The following is a 21,609-nucleotide window of genomic DNA, read 5'->3' on the forward strand; positions in this document are numbered from 1 at the left end:
TGTTTCCAATTCTTGTGAAGCAATGGCCAAAATCATCACATAGTTAATAATCACAACATAATTAATAAAAGAGTAGCACTGGCTACATGGCCAAAAGAGTGGTATAGAGTTAAATTAATCTGTCATCCACTTGCAACAGTGTTCTCCAGGGCTCAGTACTGAGGACAGTCCTGCTCTGTTGATGATCTGTATGAGGGGATGAAGGGCACCCTCAATCAGTTTGCTTCCTCAAAGGAGGTTTCAGTGAAGAGGGAATCAGTCTCTTCTTCCAGGTGCAAGTGACAGGACAAGCAACAGCCTCGAGTTGTTTCAGGGAAGATTTAGATTGAATATTACAAAAAATATCTTCACCAAAAGGTTGTCAAGCCTTGGAACAGGCTGCCCAGGGAAGTGGTTGAATCACCATCCCTGGATGGTGATTTACACAAAACCTGGAGGTTTTGAAAAATGTGTAAATGTCATGATGAGGGACTTGGACTAGAGACGGATTTGACAGTGCTGTGTTAACAGCTGGACTCGATGATCATAAGGCTCTTTGCCAGTCTAAATTGTTTTGTATTATTGCTATGGAATTGAAAAATTATTAAAAAAAAAAAAAAGGTAATTACTTTGTGAAAGAATAGTAGAAGTATTCTTTCTATTGGAATAAAAGAAGTCACATTACTTTGATGTTCCACAGGCATAGCTTATATTTTGGTAGTTTTACCAATAAGATTCTAAATAACATTTTTATATTGCATATGATGCTGGAAGCATGAAACAGAATGTGCATTCATTATCTCCGCAGCTTTTCTTCCCCCACCAGCTCTGCAGCAGATTATTCCACTGACTAATTACTCCACTGAGTATGTACTCCTGACTTCTGTTTGTAAGTTACTTAAACCTCCTGACCTTAAAAGCTCAGCATTAACTTGGCACCATTCAGTCAGAACCAGGCTTGCCATCTCCTTTCCACGTCTGTGACATATGTTCTTGTTAAATATCGTTCAACAGATTACTTAATTAAGGTTTCTACCTTGATGTCTAAACTATCTAAATGAAATACCTCTATTTGTACAACCCTGTGAGTTTCTGTCAAACTTTGTCCTTTCCTCCATTTCTTTTGTGCTATAAAGAACAGGAAGAATAAGAAAGTCTTAGAAATATTTTAGAAACCACAACAAAAACCAAAAGTGCATATATACGTATTCATGCCCACTTGGATGTATTGTGATTTCACAAACATGAGGATGTGTCAAAAACAACGCAGACCAACAAAACCAAGCTTTGTAATCACTGGTATCATGTGTTAGAGGTAAATTATCTGTATCACAAGATAGGCCAAAGTGTCCCCCACTAGCTAACTGTGAATTTAAAGAAGCTTTAGAGAAAGCTTATTAATTGAATTACAGATGCAAGAACTAATAAATGTTTCAGGGGGCCAGGCATTATTGTCCCACAGAAGCCTGAGTTAATTATTAATACGAGGTGTGGAGTTACAGCTTCCAAAGTGCTAGGTGTACAGTACCTCAGGCACTTCAGGGCTGCAGAGGGGATGCGTTACAGCTCTTAGAGCTTGTTGCTAATTAATACAATTCGAGTGGATTGATGACATTTTTCAGTAACAGTTCAGGAAGGTTTCAGACTCTAAGAACTAAAAGCTCAACAAAAATAAATGTTGATCATCCAGGACTTTTATAAGTGTTAGTAGACTGGCTGAAAACAGACTTCAAAGCCAATATTGTCGGGCACCGCTCACTTGAAAAGCAGTTCATCAATAATAGTGGGCAAATTATATTGTTATTTAATACCCAGCTGGCCTCCAAGACAGCCAGTCTGGCCTCCAGGACTGTCAGTATATCTACAGTAAGAGAGATGAAATACTGATTGATGGGAGTACAAAGAGTCCAACAAAAGATGAGAAATTTCCACCATCTCACACATGCGCCTTATATATCTTTGGCTTTATATGCTTATAAAATTTCTTACTTTTATATGCTTATAAAATTTACTTTTATATGCTTATAAAATTTCTTATTTACAATTCATTTGTCTTGATGGGCAGTCTAAGTCCTGTAATAAAACAAATTATGCTAGAAAAATACTGAAAAATCACCGTAAGGTATTCTGTCCCTAGCATGTGATCTGCTATGATGGAGTGACCACATCAGCGGAAAAGGGAAGCACATCAACCTGTTTGAACTAATCCAAAGGAGAACCACCAGGTTGCTCTTGGAGTAACTTGGTTAGAAGGATGGAGCCAGCATCCTGTGAGGAAAGCCTGAAAGAACTGGGTTTGCATAGCCTGGAAAAGAAAATGTTTCAAGGTGACCTCATTACAGCCTTCTAGTACCTGAAGGGGACCTGCAAGAAAGGGAGGGGGGACTTCTTATGAGAGGTTATAGTGATGGGTCATGGGGGAAAGTCTTCCAGCTGAGATAGAATACATTTGTATTAGATATAGGATAGGAAGAAATCCCTTACTGTGAAGGTAGTGAAGTGCTGTCACAGGTTGTCTAGATAGGTTGTGGATGCCCTATTCCTGGAATTGTTTGTGGCCAGGCTGGATGGGGCTCTGAGCAACCTGGTCTAGGGAAAGTGTCCTTTCCAATGGCAGGTGGGTTGGAATAAATTTAATTTTAAGGGCCCTTCCAACCCAAACTGTTCTATGACTCTAAGTGAAGAACAGATTCTTCACTGCACTGATTTTTCTAGGGGAAAAAAATAATTCTCATGTATTTCTTTATGATGTGTGTTTAATTAGAAGTCCTTCAAAAAGCCTAAACCCGATGTTTTACTATTCTTTTTTTTATATAACTTATTATTTCACTTGTTTTGATAGTGTACTAACTGTCTTGTGGTGTAACTTTAAAGAACAAGCTGGCGCATCTCTGCTTTCTTGCACTCAGTTCTCCAATTATATGTTACCATAATAAGCATTGCTGTTGGATACAAACCACTCAGTTACTAATGGAATTTGTGCTTTTATAGTACAGAATTTTGTCAATCTAAAGCACTATAAGCACTAATAAGAGAAGTGAGATGAGTATACCAGAGGCAAGCACAGTATTTAAACCTCTTCTTTTTCTTCATATTGGTGCAAAACTCAGACAGAAAAATGCACAAACAAGAATACAGTTCCCAAAATCCAGTCCTCAGACTTAAATTGTGATAACTTTCCCTGGAGGTTTTCCAGTTTGCAACAGCTGAATCTCTGGCCCATTAGTTTGTTGGGGTTTTTTGGGGGGTTTTTGGTACCTTCTTCTAACCCAAATATCACAGAATCATAGAATGCCCAAGGCTGGGAGAGACCTTTGAGACCTTATATGCAACCACCAACCCAGCACTACCACTGTAACCCCAAAACTAAATTGCATCACCAAACACCAGGTCCAGCGGCCTCTTGAACACCTCCAGGGATGGTGACTCCACCACCTCCCTGGTGCATCCTGTTCCAAAGCATGGCTACCCTAACAGCAAAAAAGCTTTTCCTAGTGTCTGATCTGACTCTCCCTTGTCTCAGCCTGAGGCCGCTCCCTCTTGCCCTCTCCCTGCAGGCGCTGCAGCGGATTCAGGCCCCGGCTCACCTCAGCCTCCTTACAGGGAGCTGCAAAAAGCAGCGAGGTCCCCCTGAGCCTCCTCTCCCTGGGACTAAACCCCCCAGCCCCTCAGCTGTCCCTCACGAGAGATGTTCTCCAGTCCTTTCAGGAGCCTCGCTGCCCTTGGCTGGCAGGCCCCAGCCCCTCCGTGTCCCTTTAGAAGTGAGGGGCCCAGAGCTGAGCACGGCCTTGAGGCCGCGAGGCCTCCCCAGTGCCGGGGCCGGGGCGCGGTCGCTGCCCTCGTCCTGCTGCCCACGCTGCTCTGGACACAGCCCAGGATGCCACTGACCACCTTGGCCACCTGGGCACACTGCTGGCTCATGTTCAAACAGCAGCCCCCAGGTTCCTTTCTAAAGAACAGCTCTGGAGCTGCCTCACCCCAAGATTGCAGCACAATCAGTGCAAGGCACAGCACCTGGCCTTGTTGAACCTCCTGCAGTTGTCCTTAGCCCGCTGACTGAGCCTGTCCCTCTGCAGAGCCCTCCTGCCCTCAAGCAGACCAACATCCCCACCAAACTCGATATCATCTGCAGATTTAATGAGGGTGCAGTCAATTCCCATGCCCAGATCATCAATAAAAATGTTAGACAATACTGACCCCGAAACACAGCTATGGTGGAGCACCACTAGGAACTGGCCATCAGCTGGATTTAGCTCCACTCACCACTCTCAGGGCCCAGAAAAACAGCTAGTTTTTACTCTAGTGCACCCATCCGAGCCAGATTTTCTGGAAGACTTTGGGAGACTGTATCAAATGCTTTCTTGAAGTCTAGATGGATGACATCCACAGGCTTCCCTTCATATACTAAGCACGTCGCTTTGTCTTAGAAGGTGATCAATTTGGCCAACCACAACATGCCTTTCATCAATCCATGTTGTCTGGGCTTGATCTCCTGATTGTCCTGCATACAACACTTTTGGTAATATTTCCATAAATTGCCCAGAACTGAGGTTAGGCTGACAGGCCTCTAGTTCCCCAGATCATCCTTCTGATCCTTCTTGTAGACAAGTGTTGCCTTGCTAATTTCTAGTCAGCTGAAACTTCTCGTGTTAACCAGGACTGCTGGTAGATGATTGAATATGTTTTGGTTCTTTCACCAGTTCTCTTATTCTGGCCGGGTGGATCTCACCAGGACACATACTTGTGTACATCTAATTGGCATAACAGGACACTAACCACCTCCTCCTGCATTGTGGGGGTGTCATTCATTTCCCCATCACCAACTTCTTGCTCAAGGAGCTGGCTATCATAAGGAAAACTGATCTTGATACTGGTGACAGAGAAAAGGCATTAAGTACCTCTGCCTTTCTCTCATTCCCTGTCACTACACTGCCCTTCACATTCAACGAACAATGGAGACACTCTTTGACCTTCCATTTACTTCAAAACTATTTACAGAAAGTTTTTATTGTCTTTAAAAGTAGAGGCCAGTCAGGTTCCTACTAAGGTTTTGGCTGTTCCAGTCTTCTCCCTACATACTGGTAGACCTTCCAGGTTACCTGTCCCTCCTTCCAGAAAAAATAGATTCTCTTTTTTTCCTGAGATCAGGCCTAATATTAACCAGGCTGGCCTTTTTTCCTAATGACTTGTCTTCCTGCATATGGGGACAGCCTGTTCCTAATTTTCTAACAATTTCCTTTTTAAAGCATATCCATTCTTCTTGGACTCCTTTGCCCTTCAGGACTAACTCCCACGGGTCTCTGTCAATCAGTCAATCAATCAATTTACTCCTCTCTCTAAATTTCAGTCTTGCAAGTAATAATTAATGACCATTTTCACCTGGTGGTTCTTAAGGTAACTTTGTGCTACGTGAGTAGGCAGTGTCCAGAAGAAATGTCACAAGTTCTCATTTCCAATAGAACAGGTAGAGCAATGTAAACCAGTAGAAGGGATATTACTAGAACAAGAAAACTACTCTGAAGGAGAAGATTTGTCTTTGAAAAGACAAAAAGTCTGGACTCTAGGCACACTCATCTACTCAGCAGCACAGACATGAGTGTGCCCAGCCCACAGGTCTATTGCTTAGGGCCTAAGAGAGTGGGGAATGCTGTTGTAGCATCTTTTCACCTCTCTCTATATCTTCTTCCTCTCTTTTTTCACATCTCCAGAGCTGTGAAGATCTGACCATGACGCCTCAAGGTAAGCTTAGAGTCTGACAGTATCAATGCAGCTCAACTTCAAACTGCAGAAGGACACTGTATCAGAGCAGTATCCTCATCAAGTCACGGTTCTTCAGAGAATAACCATGGGCTATTTGAAATGCATCTTTTTAGACACAGGGATGTAAATTAGAAGTTAGAGTTGATCTAAATTGCCAGTGTAGTTCTATTAAGAATGCCATTTCCACAATGAGCTGTCATTTTTTGACAGAAGGCATCTTCTGCAGAGTAACTAGTTCTACATCTGTGTTCTAAAATGATTGTTTGTTCATGCATTTCCTAAAGAATGAAGGAAAATATTTACTATTTAGCCAAGTAATCATTAGAGTTAAGTATAAATCATCTTTCCCACCCTACACATTTAAGCCATGAAAAGAATTTCCTTTGAAAATGCTTAAACAATTTTTTAAAATTATTTAAAATATCTTGATTTTAAAAAAGCACACATTTATTTGGAAATTAAATCTTTTCCCCAAAACTGTTTGTTTTGATAACAGTTCTTTAAAAAAAAATTAAAATGAAAAGTACTAATTGATATTGATATTCATCATTTAAAATAATATAAAAAGGCTTATTTTGTTCTTGTTGCCATGTATTACTGGATAGCACTTTTTTTCTATTCTTGGAAATAAAGATGCTGATACAGAACAAACATGGAAGTGGGAGTTGTCTTATATAATTAAGTAACATTTATCATAAGTCTGAGAAGAAACCTCCAATTAAGTATCTCTCAATTGTGAAAGCAGGAATACAAAGAATAGGGCAATTTGCTCTTCTACCTGTAACGAGATAGCTCGGTTTTTTCACCACAATATTCTAAATCCTTCACAGGGAAAGAAGCAGATGACAAGAGGAAAAACTTACTACTAACAATGGTTCACCAAGAGTTTCAAGAGCCAGAAATACTAACAAAGGTTATTCAAAAGTCACATTATTGATTTAAAAGTTTAACGTCATGTACAGCCAACATGTGCCTATTTTTCTTACGTACGAAAACAATGCCAACAATGCCAATCTATTAGACTAATGATTCTGTTATAAATCTTAAATTTCTTGCTAAAATACAGAACATAGATACCTTAAAACATACTGATACTATTGTAATTGTAATCATAATAGAGAGCCTATTTATGAGATAAAATTTTACTTTAAGCAGCATAAAAACTTCAGGTCTTGTCTTGCAACTCAGTTGAACTTAGGCTTCAAAGAAACAATTACAAAATCAGGGTCCTAGAAAACACACTCTACAACTATATTTGGTATGTCTATCCTGAGATCATAATTAAATTATTTACCTTGCAAAGAACATTTTAGATCACTTATTTCCAGATCCTCTGCCATGAGCAGAACACCCCTTACTAGGCCAGGTTGAGCAGACCTCCATCCAGCTTGTCCTTGGACACTTTCAGAATGGGGCATCCACAGCTTCTCTGAGCAGCTTCATCCAGTGTCCCTCTACCTTCATTACAGAGAACTATATATCATTACTATATATCTTCCTATATATAGTCTGAATCTAAATTCTATAAGTTTTTATTACCATTTTTCTTTAAGGTTTTATTACTTCTTGTCTAATTACCACATCTTCTTGTAAAAATCTGTTCCCATCTCTCTTAAAAACCCCCTTTAAGTATGGAAAGGCTGCCATAAGGTGTCTTGAGGCCTTCTCTTCTCCAGGATGAGAAACCCAACTCTCATGGCCTGTGTCCTTAGGAAAGCTGCTCCAATCTCCTGACTATTTCTGTGGCCCTCCTCTGGACCTGCTCAAGCAGGTTCATGCCTTTCCTGTACTGAGGACCCCACATTCCAGGTGGAGTCTCACTAGAGTGGTTTAGAGGAACAGAATCCCTTCCCTCACCATACTGGCCACACTGCTTTGGGTTTAGTTTGCTGGGCTGCAAACCCACATTCTAGGCTTTCCTTTGACTTTCCACCCACCAATACCCCCAAGTCCTCCAAAGGGATGTCCAAGCAAACATTGAGCACCAGCTCCATAGGTGTGACCACTCAGACAATTTCTTAGCAACCTTACAGCCCACATATTTAATATGTATCTTTACAGTTTGGGGAGAAGAAGTTTGTAGAGCACCTGTTAAAGACCTTACAGAAGTCCAGCTAAATGACATCCATAGCTCTTCCTTTGTCCCTGAACAAGCCTTCTGTGAGGAAGTTACTACTGATGTAGTAACTTCCTCACAGAAGGTTTGTTCAGGCAGCTCTTTCCCTGTTGAAGAAGTGCTTATTGTCTCAACGCACCTCCTCATCTTCCAAGAGCCTTAGCAGAGTTTCTAAGAGGATTTTTGTCTGTGAATTATTGTACTGATAGACTGGATGCATCTATTTCCTCCAGTATCAGTGCCCACAACTGGAAGTATAGTGGAAAAAATAACTTCTGTGCCAGCTTTCCTTACCAGATATCCCAAGACCCAGAAGTGTCTCTTGATCAATCTTGAGCTACATGTTGCAGCGTCATCACTGCCCACATGGAAAACCAATAATGGAAAATAGTCTAAGGGACATAACAAGTCATGAAGATTCCTTGAAATTGCTATGAATTATGGGATAGAAGAATGGCTGTAAAAATAGAAACTTTCTCCATAGGAAGACTACAAACAAATGTTAAGTTTATGTACATGGGGATCCTTCAGCTGTAGATTGTCCAAAACCTAATCTACTCATTTATATTTAATGAAAGTTCTCTTACCACCACAATTCTTCTACTCTACCTCTCCTAGATACTGTGCCCTTTTACCTACTTTGAGTCTTCCACTACCTCTTTGCAAGTTTACCCTTTCCAAAATTACTGTACCTTCTAAAAGGACAAATCTATAGACTTTCCACACCATATTTCATATTTCATATTTCTGTGTTTTCTGTTCATATTAAAAACTGAAAGAGAGACCATCCTTTCTCTGCTAGATACTTTTTGTTGGTGTCTTGGTATTGCTGCAGCAAATTAGATATCGAAAACAGGGGAGCATAGCATTTTGTCAAAAGAATAAAATTCTCTCTATTTACTCAGTTCCTGTGCTTGGTGGAAATTTAAATGTAAAGAAATGCTTAATTTTTGGCTTCTGATAAATATAGCAATAGGTATGCTAGGGCAAAATACAGTTTTCTATGTAGCATAAATAAAAATGCATGAAAGTACAAGTTCTGCTTCCAAAGTGTTTGCTTTTCCATAAGCTATTTTTTTTTTCTTTCTTTAATGTCTGATTAGGGAGAAAAGTCCTCTCCTTTCTCTCTAGGAATTTTGAGGTAATCCTGCAATTTCATAATTTTTCTGAGAGATATTAATGAGATATTAATCTCACCAATGGAAGAATTCATCAACATCAACCTAACTGAAGAAAAGGGAAAGATTTTGTGCTGGTTAATGGAAATTCTGAAAACAAAAAGCTTAGCTTTCCATATTTGATTTCAGCTCTCCTGAGACAAGAAAGCAGTGTTCTACAGCATCATTTACCTTCACTTACAGTGAGCATACCTCCTAGGGAAGAGAGACTAGAGGTGGTCTGAAGTTAATTTTGTGAGTAGGCGCAGAACGAAAGTGGAAATTCAGAAAAACACTGCAAAGCAGGACATGGATATTCATTATGGAAATCAAACCATACTTTAGGACAGACAACTTCTTTTTCATCTTCCATGGCTTGTTTCGTAGCGTGGCAATCAGTTTCTTTTTTTCTTCTACCTCTTCCTTCAGCTTGGCCAATTCCTCCTCTGTAATTGGTTCCTCCTCAGACTCAGAATCAGAGCTTCAAACAAAAGCAGGAACAAAAAACATCACCAAAACTCAGACAGAACACATGTTTTCACAGAAAAAAACATACTTTGTGTCAATTTCTGTTAAATTTGAGGCTGGATTAATGCCTTCACACTTACACAGAAGGGAGAACAAAGTTCCTTTAGATTTGCTATTAATTTTAGTATGAAAGGCAAAGCCTGCACACAAAGTGCAGAGTTGGGGGACAGTGAGGAACACTCTTGGGGTAAAATCTGACCATCACTTATTTCTTCTGCAGCTGTAATCAGCCTTCTAAGAGTCCCACCCAAACTCACTATGGTCGAGAGAGGATGCTCTAACTTCAGCCATAAAAGCAAACTCCTTTGCATCAGTATGTCACACTAGAGAGACAAATGACAGCCCATGCACTTACCAAGGCAATAACATTTCATAGATGGGAAAAAATTCACAGCCACATTTCAGCAAGCATTCAAGGAAAGGAGGTGCAATTGTAATGGCATCTCCAGATATGCAGTGTCTATGATCTGAACATATTATCCATATATCAGTTTGCACTATCTTTGCAAAGAATTGCTGATTAAAACAATATTCACTTTCCTTAACTCTGCATAGATACCCTTTTCTGTGAGCAATCTTGCATCTCATATAATGGCATGTAGCAAATAGTTGACAACAAGTGTTTCCTCTTTTTTATGCAAGTGAACAGAAAAATGATAAAAGGGAAATCAATAGACTCTGGCTTTCTGCCCTAAAAAGCAGACAGTGACAACTACCACTAAGTGATCTCTTCATAGTAGTAGTTTGATGCATTTCTCTCTGTTCTTGTTGTGCTTTCTTTAGCTCCTTTTGTTGATTTGCTTGCCTATTTCTTTGTCTTATGAATGTTTAAAACTGTACTGGAAATTTGTTTGGGGTTTTATAATGGTTTTCTGGCTTGACTGGAGAAAAATTCATTCTGACTTTATCAAGCAAGTAGTTTTCAGACTCTTTTGCTCATACTTCACCTTTCTGAGAGTTTGATATTCAAGACCTGATGTGAGTGCTGAATTATTCAATACCTAATGTATAGGTTCTATCTCCTGAATAATTTTAAAATTATAAAACTTTTCCTCTACCAAAACAGATAACACAGGTCTTTTTAGACATCTAAATGATATAAATGACACAAGAGTTTACCAGCAAGAATACTTACAGGATTCAAAACAAACAAATAAAAGCAAAATACATTTTGAACATGCAAAAAGACAAGTTTCTTATTGGTCATCTGCCTATAGTCTTCATTAATTTTACTTAATTATAGCTTAAGATTAGGGGATGAGGTGAAAACTTTCAGACATACAGAAGTTAGCAAAGGAAAGAAAGGGACTTCCATAGCTAAGGGTCACCCTGCTATTAAAGGTTTAAATGCTATTTATTATCATAGAGCCATAGAATCACAGAGTGGTTTGGGTTGGAAGGAATCTCAAAATCATATCTCTCCAACCCTCTCTGCCTTATGCAGAGTATCCCAAGTATCCCATTCACTAGATCAGGTTGCTCAGGACCCCACCCAGCCTGGCCTTGAACACTCCCCAGCTGTGGGGCATCCACAGCTTCTCTGAGCCACTTGATCCAGTGCTACACCACACTCTGAGTAAAGAATTTCTTCCTAACATCTAAAATAATTGTATTCTCTTCCAGTTTAAAACCTTTCTCCCTAGTTCTTTCTCTGTCTGGGCATACTAAAAGTCTTCTTCCTTTTCATAAGCTGCCCTAAGGCAGATCTCCCCAAAACCTTCTCTTCTCTAGGGTGAACAATTCCAATTCTCTCAGCCTGTCCTGTAGGAGTGGTACTCCAACCCTCTGAGCATCATTGTAGCCCATACTGAATAGACTGTCACCTTAGAAAATTGTACCCATCAGTCTTACCATGTTGGGCTTTACATGACAAAAATCTGTTTCACAGAAAGCTTGAAGCTACAGAAAGCTTTACAGAAGCTATACTGAGAACCACATCTATTCATTGTCGTTGTGAAGAGCAAGTTGAGAATAGCATGAAAACTGAAGTCAAATAGATAAAGGATAACAAAGTTATTTGTGCATAAAATTTTGAGGGGAAGTGCAAAGAGAGTCATGTCTTCATGAAGAACAGAAGGATTAAAAGTCTGATTTGAGAGAGCTCAGAATCCATTGTCAAAATCAGGTGTTCTCCATTTTACTAAGCGGAATGATGTGCCTGACATTAAACATGTTCTTTGATGGAAGATTGTTGGGTTATGCAAAGCTGGAATTTGCTGGTTTACAATGCTGCAGTGAGAGAGGGGGAAATATGAGGGCTTTGTGCTAATGCAGTGAGCTTACTGAGAAAAGGAAGCTTAACAGAACACAAGAGGTCAAGTCAGGATAATAGGCTTTGTGACCTTTGCCAGCTACTGCTTTGTTTGTCTTTACAAACATGTCTCATCTTCCCATTCTTCACTTTGCTTTGGAACCAGAAAAATAACTAAAAATCCAAATTTCAATGATTTTTAAGAAATCAGTATTTTCTAGTGGGTTTACATTATGCAGCCAAACTTGGTGGAGTAACAGCAGACCTTTCATTCAGCTCAAGTGGTGGAACACCATGTTATTCAAGTCAGGAAACCAAAATTCTGTCTTCTGCAATCAAAAGCCTTAGCCTCTCATGAAAGGGTTTTATTCACACATTTGAAGATCAGAAGGGTTCATTGTGACCTGCAGGCTAACATAAAGCATGAAGTGTCAATAGATATCTTGACATAAAGACCCCAGCCTCCTTGGCTCCAATTCAATTCACATCTAAGTCAGTAGAGTTCTTGAAATCAAGTGCTGCTTTAAGTTGAACACACAATGAATTTCTTCATTCTATTCATCTCTAGTTTGGTTTTACGACCTTATTATATATCTCTATTTTGGTTTTAATTTCATCTCCTCTTTACAGGCGAAATCTACTTTTCTCATGATTTCTGTGTATAGCATTTAAAATTAGGGTGAAAATGTTTTCTTTGAGCTAGGATGTTACATGATAAGACTGGTATGACTTTGAGAGTATAGCATGACAATTTAATAAATTTGACTAAATTTGAAATCTTTCTTTCTAGTTTTTGTGTGTAAATTCTATTTATACAGATAATCCCCATAGCATTGCCTGTCAGTTAATACTATTCAGTTATAAAAAAGAAGTAGTGTCTTAATCTTCCATGTACCTCCACGCTTCCACAGGAGTTTTATACTCTCAAGTGAATTTAATAAAAGTCAGTTTATTTACTCACAGGTAGAGCTAAACAATAGGAAGAATATGATCCCATTCCTATTTTTTTTTCTCATGTGACAGAGTTTCTAAAATCAATTAGACAAAATAAAACAAGGCAGTAAAGAACTAAACCACTTTTTAACCCATGAACATCTCTGACCCCCACAGTGAGATTAAAGGAGCAATTTATCAATAATCATTGATCATTTTGTGTCAATGATTATGAACAGTGTAGAGCAGGCCCTCCTCACACCCTCAGTATCAGGCAACAATCAGTCTCATCAGCAACCATAAACGTCTTAGAAGAGAAGATTTAAAACTCAGCGAGAAAGAACTCCTTTCACCATGACATTACCCTGGGAAACTCACTACCACAAATTAACCAAGAGCGGAATATTTAAGTTTCAAAAAAAACAAAACAACTAAATCAAAAAATCAATGCAGAGTTCTTCTAGGATTCCCTTACGTCTTTTATGTGGAATAAGTAGTGCATGAAGAGGTTTTCCTGATTGAAATGAAAAGTACAGAGGGGGATGAGGACAACTGCAACAGATTCCATTGACTTGTACTGTGATCTCACCAAAATGGGGCATGTTGCTAGAGTTTAGCAAAAGCCACCATGACAGCAGTAAATACAATAGTATCTCTCTGTCAAATAGTTCCACTTTTCATTTACGGAAATTTTTCTGGTGTTTTCTGTCTCAACTTCTGATTTTGCTCTTTTCCTGCTATTTCATGCTGAAACACCTTGGCAATTAAAAAACTGCATCAGCAAGGTCTGTGTTCAAACAATAGAGAGAATTTGTTGTGATAGGTCCTCCCAGACTTGATAGAGGGGCTATATTTCTATACCTTATTTTCAACCTTATTTTCCATTCTGAAGCCTTGCAAAACCTTTATCATAATCACAGCCAAACTGATCACCAGCCTACTATCTTTCGTTCTTACATTATTTTGATTTTTCTTTTGAAAATAATTTAAAATATTTTTATTATTCTTCAATCTTTTCAAAAGCTCCTGTAAGTCTAAAAATATAATACTCTTGAGTTATCTTTGAGAGTATCCTCAGTTTTACCTCAAATGTCATTAGGCTTACTACTTTAGGGTCAATGTCTTGTTCAGGCAGCAATTTCAAGTTATTTAGCTCAAAATTATGGTTTTTAATGTTAAAAACTTTGGAAGACAATGAAAAACATTGCACCCTTGTTCAGTTTTCTATTTTCAGTGGCCTTCTATAATTAACACTGAGTAAATGTTTACAATGAAGATAAAAATAAGCAAAGGAACATAGGTTTACACAGTCAGGGGTGTTGCTCTGTGAGTACAGGAAACTGCACACAAGACCATAATTGCCACCACGATGAAGAGCCAGCAGAAAGAATGATTTTAGGCCTTTTAATTCTCATTGGGAAGGGTAATGAAGTAAAAAGCTATAGAAATGGGACCCGAGACAAATTAATACAACAGCATATCTTACTGTATTTTTTTCCTTTCCTTTTAGTCCTCCTCTGCTCTCCAGTGATGCCTCTGGGAACAAAAAAGCTGTAACAAGTGCTGAATGAGGAACGGGAGTTTCTCTCCCTCTCCATTGAGATAGCTAGCTCCATTTGCTTCCTCATGTATGGCTCCCAGGGTTGCTTCCTTTCAAAAGCACAAGAAGGGACAAGGAGCAAAGGGACGCTAGGATGGCAGAGAAATAGAAATGTTTTTCTGAAGGACTCCCTGTCTCTGGAGTCTTATAAAAACCCCAGGTTTCATTGGATACTTTGGAAAGTTGAAAAGTGACATTTCAGAGGATGTGAGGAGGAGACAGATTGGAAAATCCCAGTTTAGTTCTTTGTTCTGCGTTCTTGAAATGTTGCAACTGATCTGAAAATTGGCTCAAAACTGGCTGGGAAACAAGAATGTGATTCTCTGAGAAGCAGCAAGATTTTAGTTCTATAATGGAAATAAAACTTGGCTTTCTTGGAAGGTAATCAGCTTGGAGTTTAGGGCATTTTAGTGTTGCAGAAATAAAAAAGAGGGGCAGATCTCACATGTTAACACTTCTCTCTACCACTTTCTCTTCTCCTCTGTCATTTTCACTCCCTTTCTCTAGAATACAGCTTATATAACATATATATATATAACTAGATATATAACTTGGAATATAACTAAATGTGACTTTCCAGAAAGATTCCATTTCACTCAGCTGTCATTTCTTCATTGGAGGACAAAGAATATCTGTCCAGCTCCAGTTTGACTGTCACAAGTAAGGGAGGCATATTGACCATTGGTATTTCACAGCCATAAGTAAAAACAGGTTTCCTGTAAGACAATTATAGTTTTATTGTATGAAAAAAAAAAAACTTAATTACCCTGATCCTGATTTCTTTTTGTCTTTTTTCTTCTTGTTGGCCTTCTCTTTTTTTCCTTTTTTATCAGACTTTTTGTCCCCTTTCTTCTCATTTTTACCTTTCCCACTTTTACCCCCTTTCTCATCTTCTTCTTCTTCTTCATCTTCCTTGGATTTCTGATTTGCTTGATTCTTCCTGGATTTTGCAGGTTCCATATCAGAATCACTGGCCTCATTTCCAGCTGCTCGTCCTCGTCTACGGCTTCTGTGCCTGCGAGGCGCAGTTCTCCTCATTCCATCTTCATCATCCTCATCGTCCTCATTACCATGCCTGTCTCTCCCTCTGGCATGTGTTCTTCTGGTTCTTGGTGTTGCTCTCTTCTTCCCTTTATCAGTGATTGATTAAAGAAATATAAAAGCACATGAGAGGAGAGTGTATGTTAGAAGGAGACCTTTCCTCCTCCTTCATTCTTACTAATAATCAGAAAGCGTCTGTGTCTGGCCTCAAAGTAATTCACATCACTGACCTGCTCCTTTGGCATTTTCTTCATTCTCAACTGCACTGCCTTCTTCATTGTCATCACTGCCATCTGTCAAGTGAAAAAAAAAAGACAGTAGATGTGAAGGGTAGATCAATCATTAGGAATTCATGGGTTTCAAGAAATTCTTTGTACATCTTTATAACTTTTTATGAACCCAGCCTTTCAGAACATGGCAAACAGATTTCAAGAGGTAAGATGAAGGCAGAAAAACCAGTTACACTTTCCTTCAACACTCAAATAAATACACCTCAAAGGGACACTGGGAAGAACTCTTTCTTATGGAAGCAATATATAGGAAAGGAGGGTGCTAGAAAACCCCTAAAATTTGGAGAACAAGGATGAAAATGCTTCTCAGACAATTCTCTGAGATTTTCTTAAACATGAGAGATAAATAACTTGCTGAGATTAAAAAATTACTAAAATAATCATTTTCTGGTTTGACTGGAGGACATAAAGCTCCAGACCTGCAGCATAGCTGAAGAGTGCCATTCCTGAAGAAAGAGGAGACCTACTCTCAGTTCCAGCAACCAAATCTCTAAGCACAGGGACAAATCTTGATCCAGCTCACTTGTATGCTGTACCACATACAAGTTCTGTTCTACCACCCTACCACACAAAATGTTTTTTCATTGAAGGCTTTAGAGGGATAGTCTATTTTTAGAAGACTGTAGTGTTTCTCCTTAGAAATGTCTTGCTTAATTTTTCATTCTCAATCATTCTCAATAAGCTGAATGATCGACAATGTCTGTGATACATATTAATAATCAGACAACTATCCACTGCCTGGTACACTTTGAAACTGTGATCATGGACTTATAGAGAATAAACTAAATAATCAACATACTCTCATATGTGTTATATCCATCATAATATCTAATTAATGTGTTCTTTGAATATGTTGGTATGAACATATCACTTATCATGTAAGTAATCTGAAACTGCTTCTGAAAGGAAAGTTTCTTCAGAAGCAATATCTGAGAAGCCAAGTTTTAATGGGCCCTTTTGAGGTATTTTTGAGCTTGTATGCATGGCTAAACACTTTAGACACTTTGGTGGTATTTATAGAAATAGATGGTAGTAGGAAATTAATGAGAAGACTAACAGAGACTACCATGAAATAATGGAAGTGGCTATTAGTTGTTCCACTCCTATATAATCTGTATGTTCTATGTATACATTGTCCAGTTTCCCCTTTGGACAGGTGATAGATGCTGATCCTTATAGTTGCATTTTTTTAGGTAAGAAACTGCAGGTATCTTTCATTTTTAATCATCTCTAACATTGCTGAATTTTTCTTTCTTCACACATTTCCTGGCTGCCCAGTTTCTGTTATAAATTTTGCTAAGCCACTATCAATTCATTGAAAATTTATACACAAATTGATTTATTTAGGGACTGCTGTAGCTAAGTTCTTGACTTTGCCTAGTATCAAAGAAAAGGAGTATGAAGAGTATGTCAGGATGTAAACAAGAAGGAGTCCAGGGTCTTCTTTCACTACGTGCAGTAACAGGGAAAGTTTTATTAACCAGAATTTAACTGGCATATTAAAACTAAGTCTTACTTCCTTACACAAAACATCTAATTGTAATTAACACTTTCTACCACTATGACAGCCTCTGAACCATAATTTTTAAGATTATGCAAAAATATTGTCATTTGATATCATCACTGGAATGTGACAATAAGTGCTCCTTTGTTCTGCCTGGACATATGCCTTCTGCTGCTGACAGTAACAGGATCTCCTTTGATAAAGACCATTGTGCTGCTATTTAAGCTTGCAAAGATGAAGACAAACACCTCTAAAGAGATACTTCACATGCAGCAGGAGGGCACTGCCTCTTATTAAAACAAATGCTGTGGCTGATCTCCTATGGAGAGCACTTTGCTGGTTAGAGATCGGCCTCAGTGCAGCCTGATGAGCCCACACAACATGCAAAAAAAATGGAAGTTTACCATACATACTGAAACATGCATTAGCAGTGAAGTCTACCAACCTTGAGTAGACATCATATTGACATAACAGTGACAGTGACACGGGATTGTGAGACATAGAGACTTCAACAATGTAGAAGATAGCTGCTGGAATCTCTTAAATTCTTGTAGCATAAGGATAGCAAATTCATTACGCTGAAAATTTGAGATAAAATTCTAAGGTACTTTGCAGATTTCAGACTGCTTGGAAAAAGCATTGAAAACATTGCTATGGGTGAGTGTATCTGAATATTAAGTTCTGTACGATAATGGTTTTTTTCATCAGGAACATGAGTGATAAAGAACATTTTTTTAAAAAATAAGGAAAAAGCCTAAAATCAGACAGAAATAGATATTTCCATAAAACCTAGAAAGCATGACCAGTGATTACATGGGACTATTAGTTATAAATGGGTATTTCAGACATGCCCAGCAAGCACTTCAAAATTTATGTCTGCAGAGATTTAAAACTGTATCTCCAAACTGAACTTCATATGGAGAAAAAGTGTGTAAATATGAAGACTGTTAGAGGTGTGTCCTTCTCATTCTGGTATATCTAGAAAAACAAAGACACCTCTTCCAGATTATAGGTGCGTGCAGAGAGCATTTTGCTGAAGCTCAAGGTAGAACTAAAAGTTATTGATCGTGTCAGCAGTAATAGCAGTTAGTGTTGTTTAGAAGTGAAAAACCCACTGATGAGAGGGAATGGAAGAGCTTTGTCACCCCTGAGAACTGTGCTGAACAAAATATATGGCAACTTGTATTTCAGACAAGCTGCATTAATAACTTTTGTGTCTGATTGTTTTGCATTTATTATTAAAAGAACAGTGTTGATAGTTATCTGGGTATTTGAGTAATATAATAATGATAATGATGATGATGATGATAATGATAATGATGTTGATTATGATTAATAATAATAATAATAATAATAATAATAGGTATTATTATTACTACTACTACTACTACTACTACTAAAGTATTTCGGGTTATAAACTCCATTATACTTTTCAAAGAGGAAAGGAACAGGCTAGGCAGCTCACAATGCAGCAGTTCAGGTGCTTGTGTAAAAGCCTGTTTCAATGAATTACAGAAGAAGCATTTCTACAATGTTCAAACACAAATAATGCTTTGTGATGACACTATATCTAAATGCAGTTTAGTACTGATTTTAAATGTTCTGCTGTAAACCACAACAGGGAGAAACAGTCGAGTTAATTCCTCAGGCACTGTATTTTCATCCTGCAGGAAGTCAAAACGTATTTTTTATGCTTTGGTTTGTTAAACTGTAGTATTCATTGCATGAAAAAAAATCCTCACTATATGAGAAATTTGTAAACTAATCTTGGGAATTTTTAAACAGACCATGTGATCGCACTTATGAAAAGTTCAGTGAATCCTTCTGTAAAACAACTAAGTGTCACAAAAGCACTGTCTAGAATTACCAATTTTTCCAGAAAAGGGTTGATAGAACCCCTTATCTTCACAGTGTTAATATTCATAGGGCTAACAGCTGCCTTTGACTCAGCTAACTTGAGTTAGGCTGACTCAGAGCAAAAGCTCAACCGCTACGCCTTCCAGGATACATTATCTTGTCCTAATGACTGTATATCTTCATAGGTACCATTAAGTATATTTGAAGATACAGTCCATAACTCCTTTTGGTCTAGGAAATCCAATCACATTCTTATTTTTTTTCCAAGTAGTTTAAGGGAAACTTTCTCATCTTTCTAGATTAAGGGCAGTGATAGTGTAATCTAAGTAAGCTATCGTTTTACCCCAAGTCTTATTTAGACTATGGCCATAAATAAGACTACAAGACTTAAAGAAGGTGTCCTGAATATGGGCTCAGACCATCCTGCAAGCCACAGACACAAGGCAGAATATCAGACAGCTCAGGGAGAGGGCTCCAAACATTGACATGTTGACTGCTGAGGAAACTTATGGCAGAAAAAAATGCATAACATCATAGTCTTTGTTCTATCAAGTGTCTATTTAGCAGATCATATGAATACTTTCACCCTTACCTTGATTTTCCAAGTTGTTTTTATACCTTCTATCAGAAGCTATTACTCAGATTCCATGCTTTGGAATTTTTAAATTATTATTTATTATTCTATACTTAAATTATATAAATATTATATTTCTCATTCTATATTTATTTATTTATTATTTTCTAATTAATTTTATATTTATATCTAATTATTTATTTATTATTCTATACTGACATTATTTTATGGATCTTTCACTGTGAGAGGAATAATAATTCTTGAGGCTAACTCATAGAACATGTCCCACTCTTGTAATATCTGTGCTCCCACTCCTACTGTGTAAAGCTGACTGCTGCTAAGCAATTCTGCATTTTGTTGCTACAAAAAATTCAGTGAAATGCAAAGTAACCTGTATATCAAAAATGCTGTCTGACTTTTTATATATGTTATGAACATAAATTTCTACTTAGTTAAGTGTCAAGCCAATGAAACGGATCATCTGTGTTTTTCTTTGAACTGGATCATGTCCTTTAAGTGCTGGAAAGACATCAGCCTAAGTATATAAAAAACCAAGCATTCAACAAGAGGAAATGTCAGAAATGCAAGATTGTATTAGACAATAAATACCTGGCAAGTGCTAGTCAAAAAAGGGTAGTGTTATGTAACACTCAGTTCTATATATTAACATACATTTCCATATTATTCTTTCTAATCATGGATATATGAGAGTATCTCACAACACTCCTGTAAAATAAATATCTCTGGAAGTAACACCTGTGAAATACACCAGAAATAATACATCAAGTTATCGCAGAAAGTCTATTGGAAAAGTGACTTAGTGAAGGCTTCAATATATAAGATTTTGACCTTAACACTAGAGACCCCATCCTCTTAGTCTCTTTATAAACTTTGGAAAGAGCACCTTGGCTCACCTTGGGCAAAAAAAAGAGAGCTTGAAACACAGAAATCTCAAATAAAAATTTCATTTATAGAGCAACCATAACACTCAATATTACAGACCATGCTTTATTTTTCCTCTGCTTTTTCCCAGTAAGTATCACAAATTTTACTTTCAATGAACAAACATATCACGTAACTCAAAAAATGTATCCTGACCAGCTATGAATTTATAAAGTAAAATAATAATCATTATTCAGTTACACACAAACTGCCTAATATATTGCTTGGTTTTCCATCAAAAATATCTTAAATACCAAAGATGGCAATATCTTAAATATCAAAGTAGGCAGAATATTTATGCTTCAATGTCATAAAGACATCAGGGTCTTGGAAGACTTACTGGTCTAAATGTACAATGCTGTGTCCTCCAGGCCTATATACCTAAATCATTTCCAGAAATTGTCTCTGGGGCAATGAGTTTTCCCTCTGCAGCAAAGAAAATTTGCCCACTTAATATTTGAAAAGTTGGAAATCAATATTTGAAAACTACAGCTGGAGACCATGGGGAGCAAATTAAATCCTTTCAATTCACATCCACAAATAGCTCGTTTCTTCTCCATCTGTAAGAAAAAAATTACTGATTTTCTACTGAAAGGTCAGAGACTGAGCTCACATAGGTCATGTTGACCCTGTAGTTAGTATGGGATACATCATCTGATTTCACTCTCCTCTTTCTTCCCAGCTTCATGCTGGGTTGTACTTACACATGGCAAGGTTTGATAGCTGTCTCTCAGTCTGAGGGTCAGGACTTCTTCTAGGCTAATCCTCACCTCAGGGATGAATAAGTTATTTATTGCATGACTTCAGTGCAAGGATTCTAAAATCTGATATTACTGTTATAAATCTTACAAAAGGTAGAGGGGGAAGACAGTTCAATGAGAAGCCCCTCAGCATTTCACCCCCTTCAAGGAAATGTGTAAAAGTTTCCAGGACCCTGTGCCTCACTCCATCTCTGTGTTCTCCTACCTGTGCCCTACAAAGGTCTAACCTTGGGGTGCTTCTCCTTATCCAAGGAGAGGAGAGCTGACCATCTTGCAGGGGACATTGGTTGCTGTAGTGAAACAAGACAAAACACTT

The 21,609-nt window shown here is 38.0% G+C and overlaps 1 protein-coding gene across 1 annotated transcript in view; it reads right to left on the bottom strand.

The window, feature by feature from the left end:
- The window catches only part of TMC1 (transmembrane channel like 1), a 55,741-nt gene that overhangs the window by 31,905 nt on the left and 2,227 nt on the right, over positions 1 to 21,609 (bottom strand). Inside the window, exons 2-4 of the mRNA XM_018922838.3 lie at positions 15,599 to 15,658; positions 15,091 to 15,463; positions 9,353 to 9,493 (exon numbers count right to left, since the gene is read on the bottom strand). Of these exons, the coding sequence (XP_018778383.1) occupies positions 9,353 to 9,493; positions 15,091 to 15,463; positions 15,599 to 15,658 (574 nt within the window). The remainder of the gene's footprint in view (positions 1 to 9,352; positions 9,494 to 15,090; positions 15,464 to 15,598; positions 15,659 to 21,609) is intronic.

Source organism: Serinus canaria, chromosome Z, assembly GCF_022539315.1.
Source record: "Serinus canaria isolate serCan28SL12 chromosome Z, serCan2020, whole genome shotgun sequence".
In the NCBI taxonomy this organism is placed as follows: Eukaryota; Metazoa; Chordata; class Aves; order Passeriformes; family Fringillidae; genus Serinus; species Serinus canaria.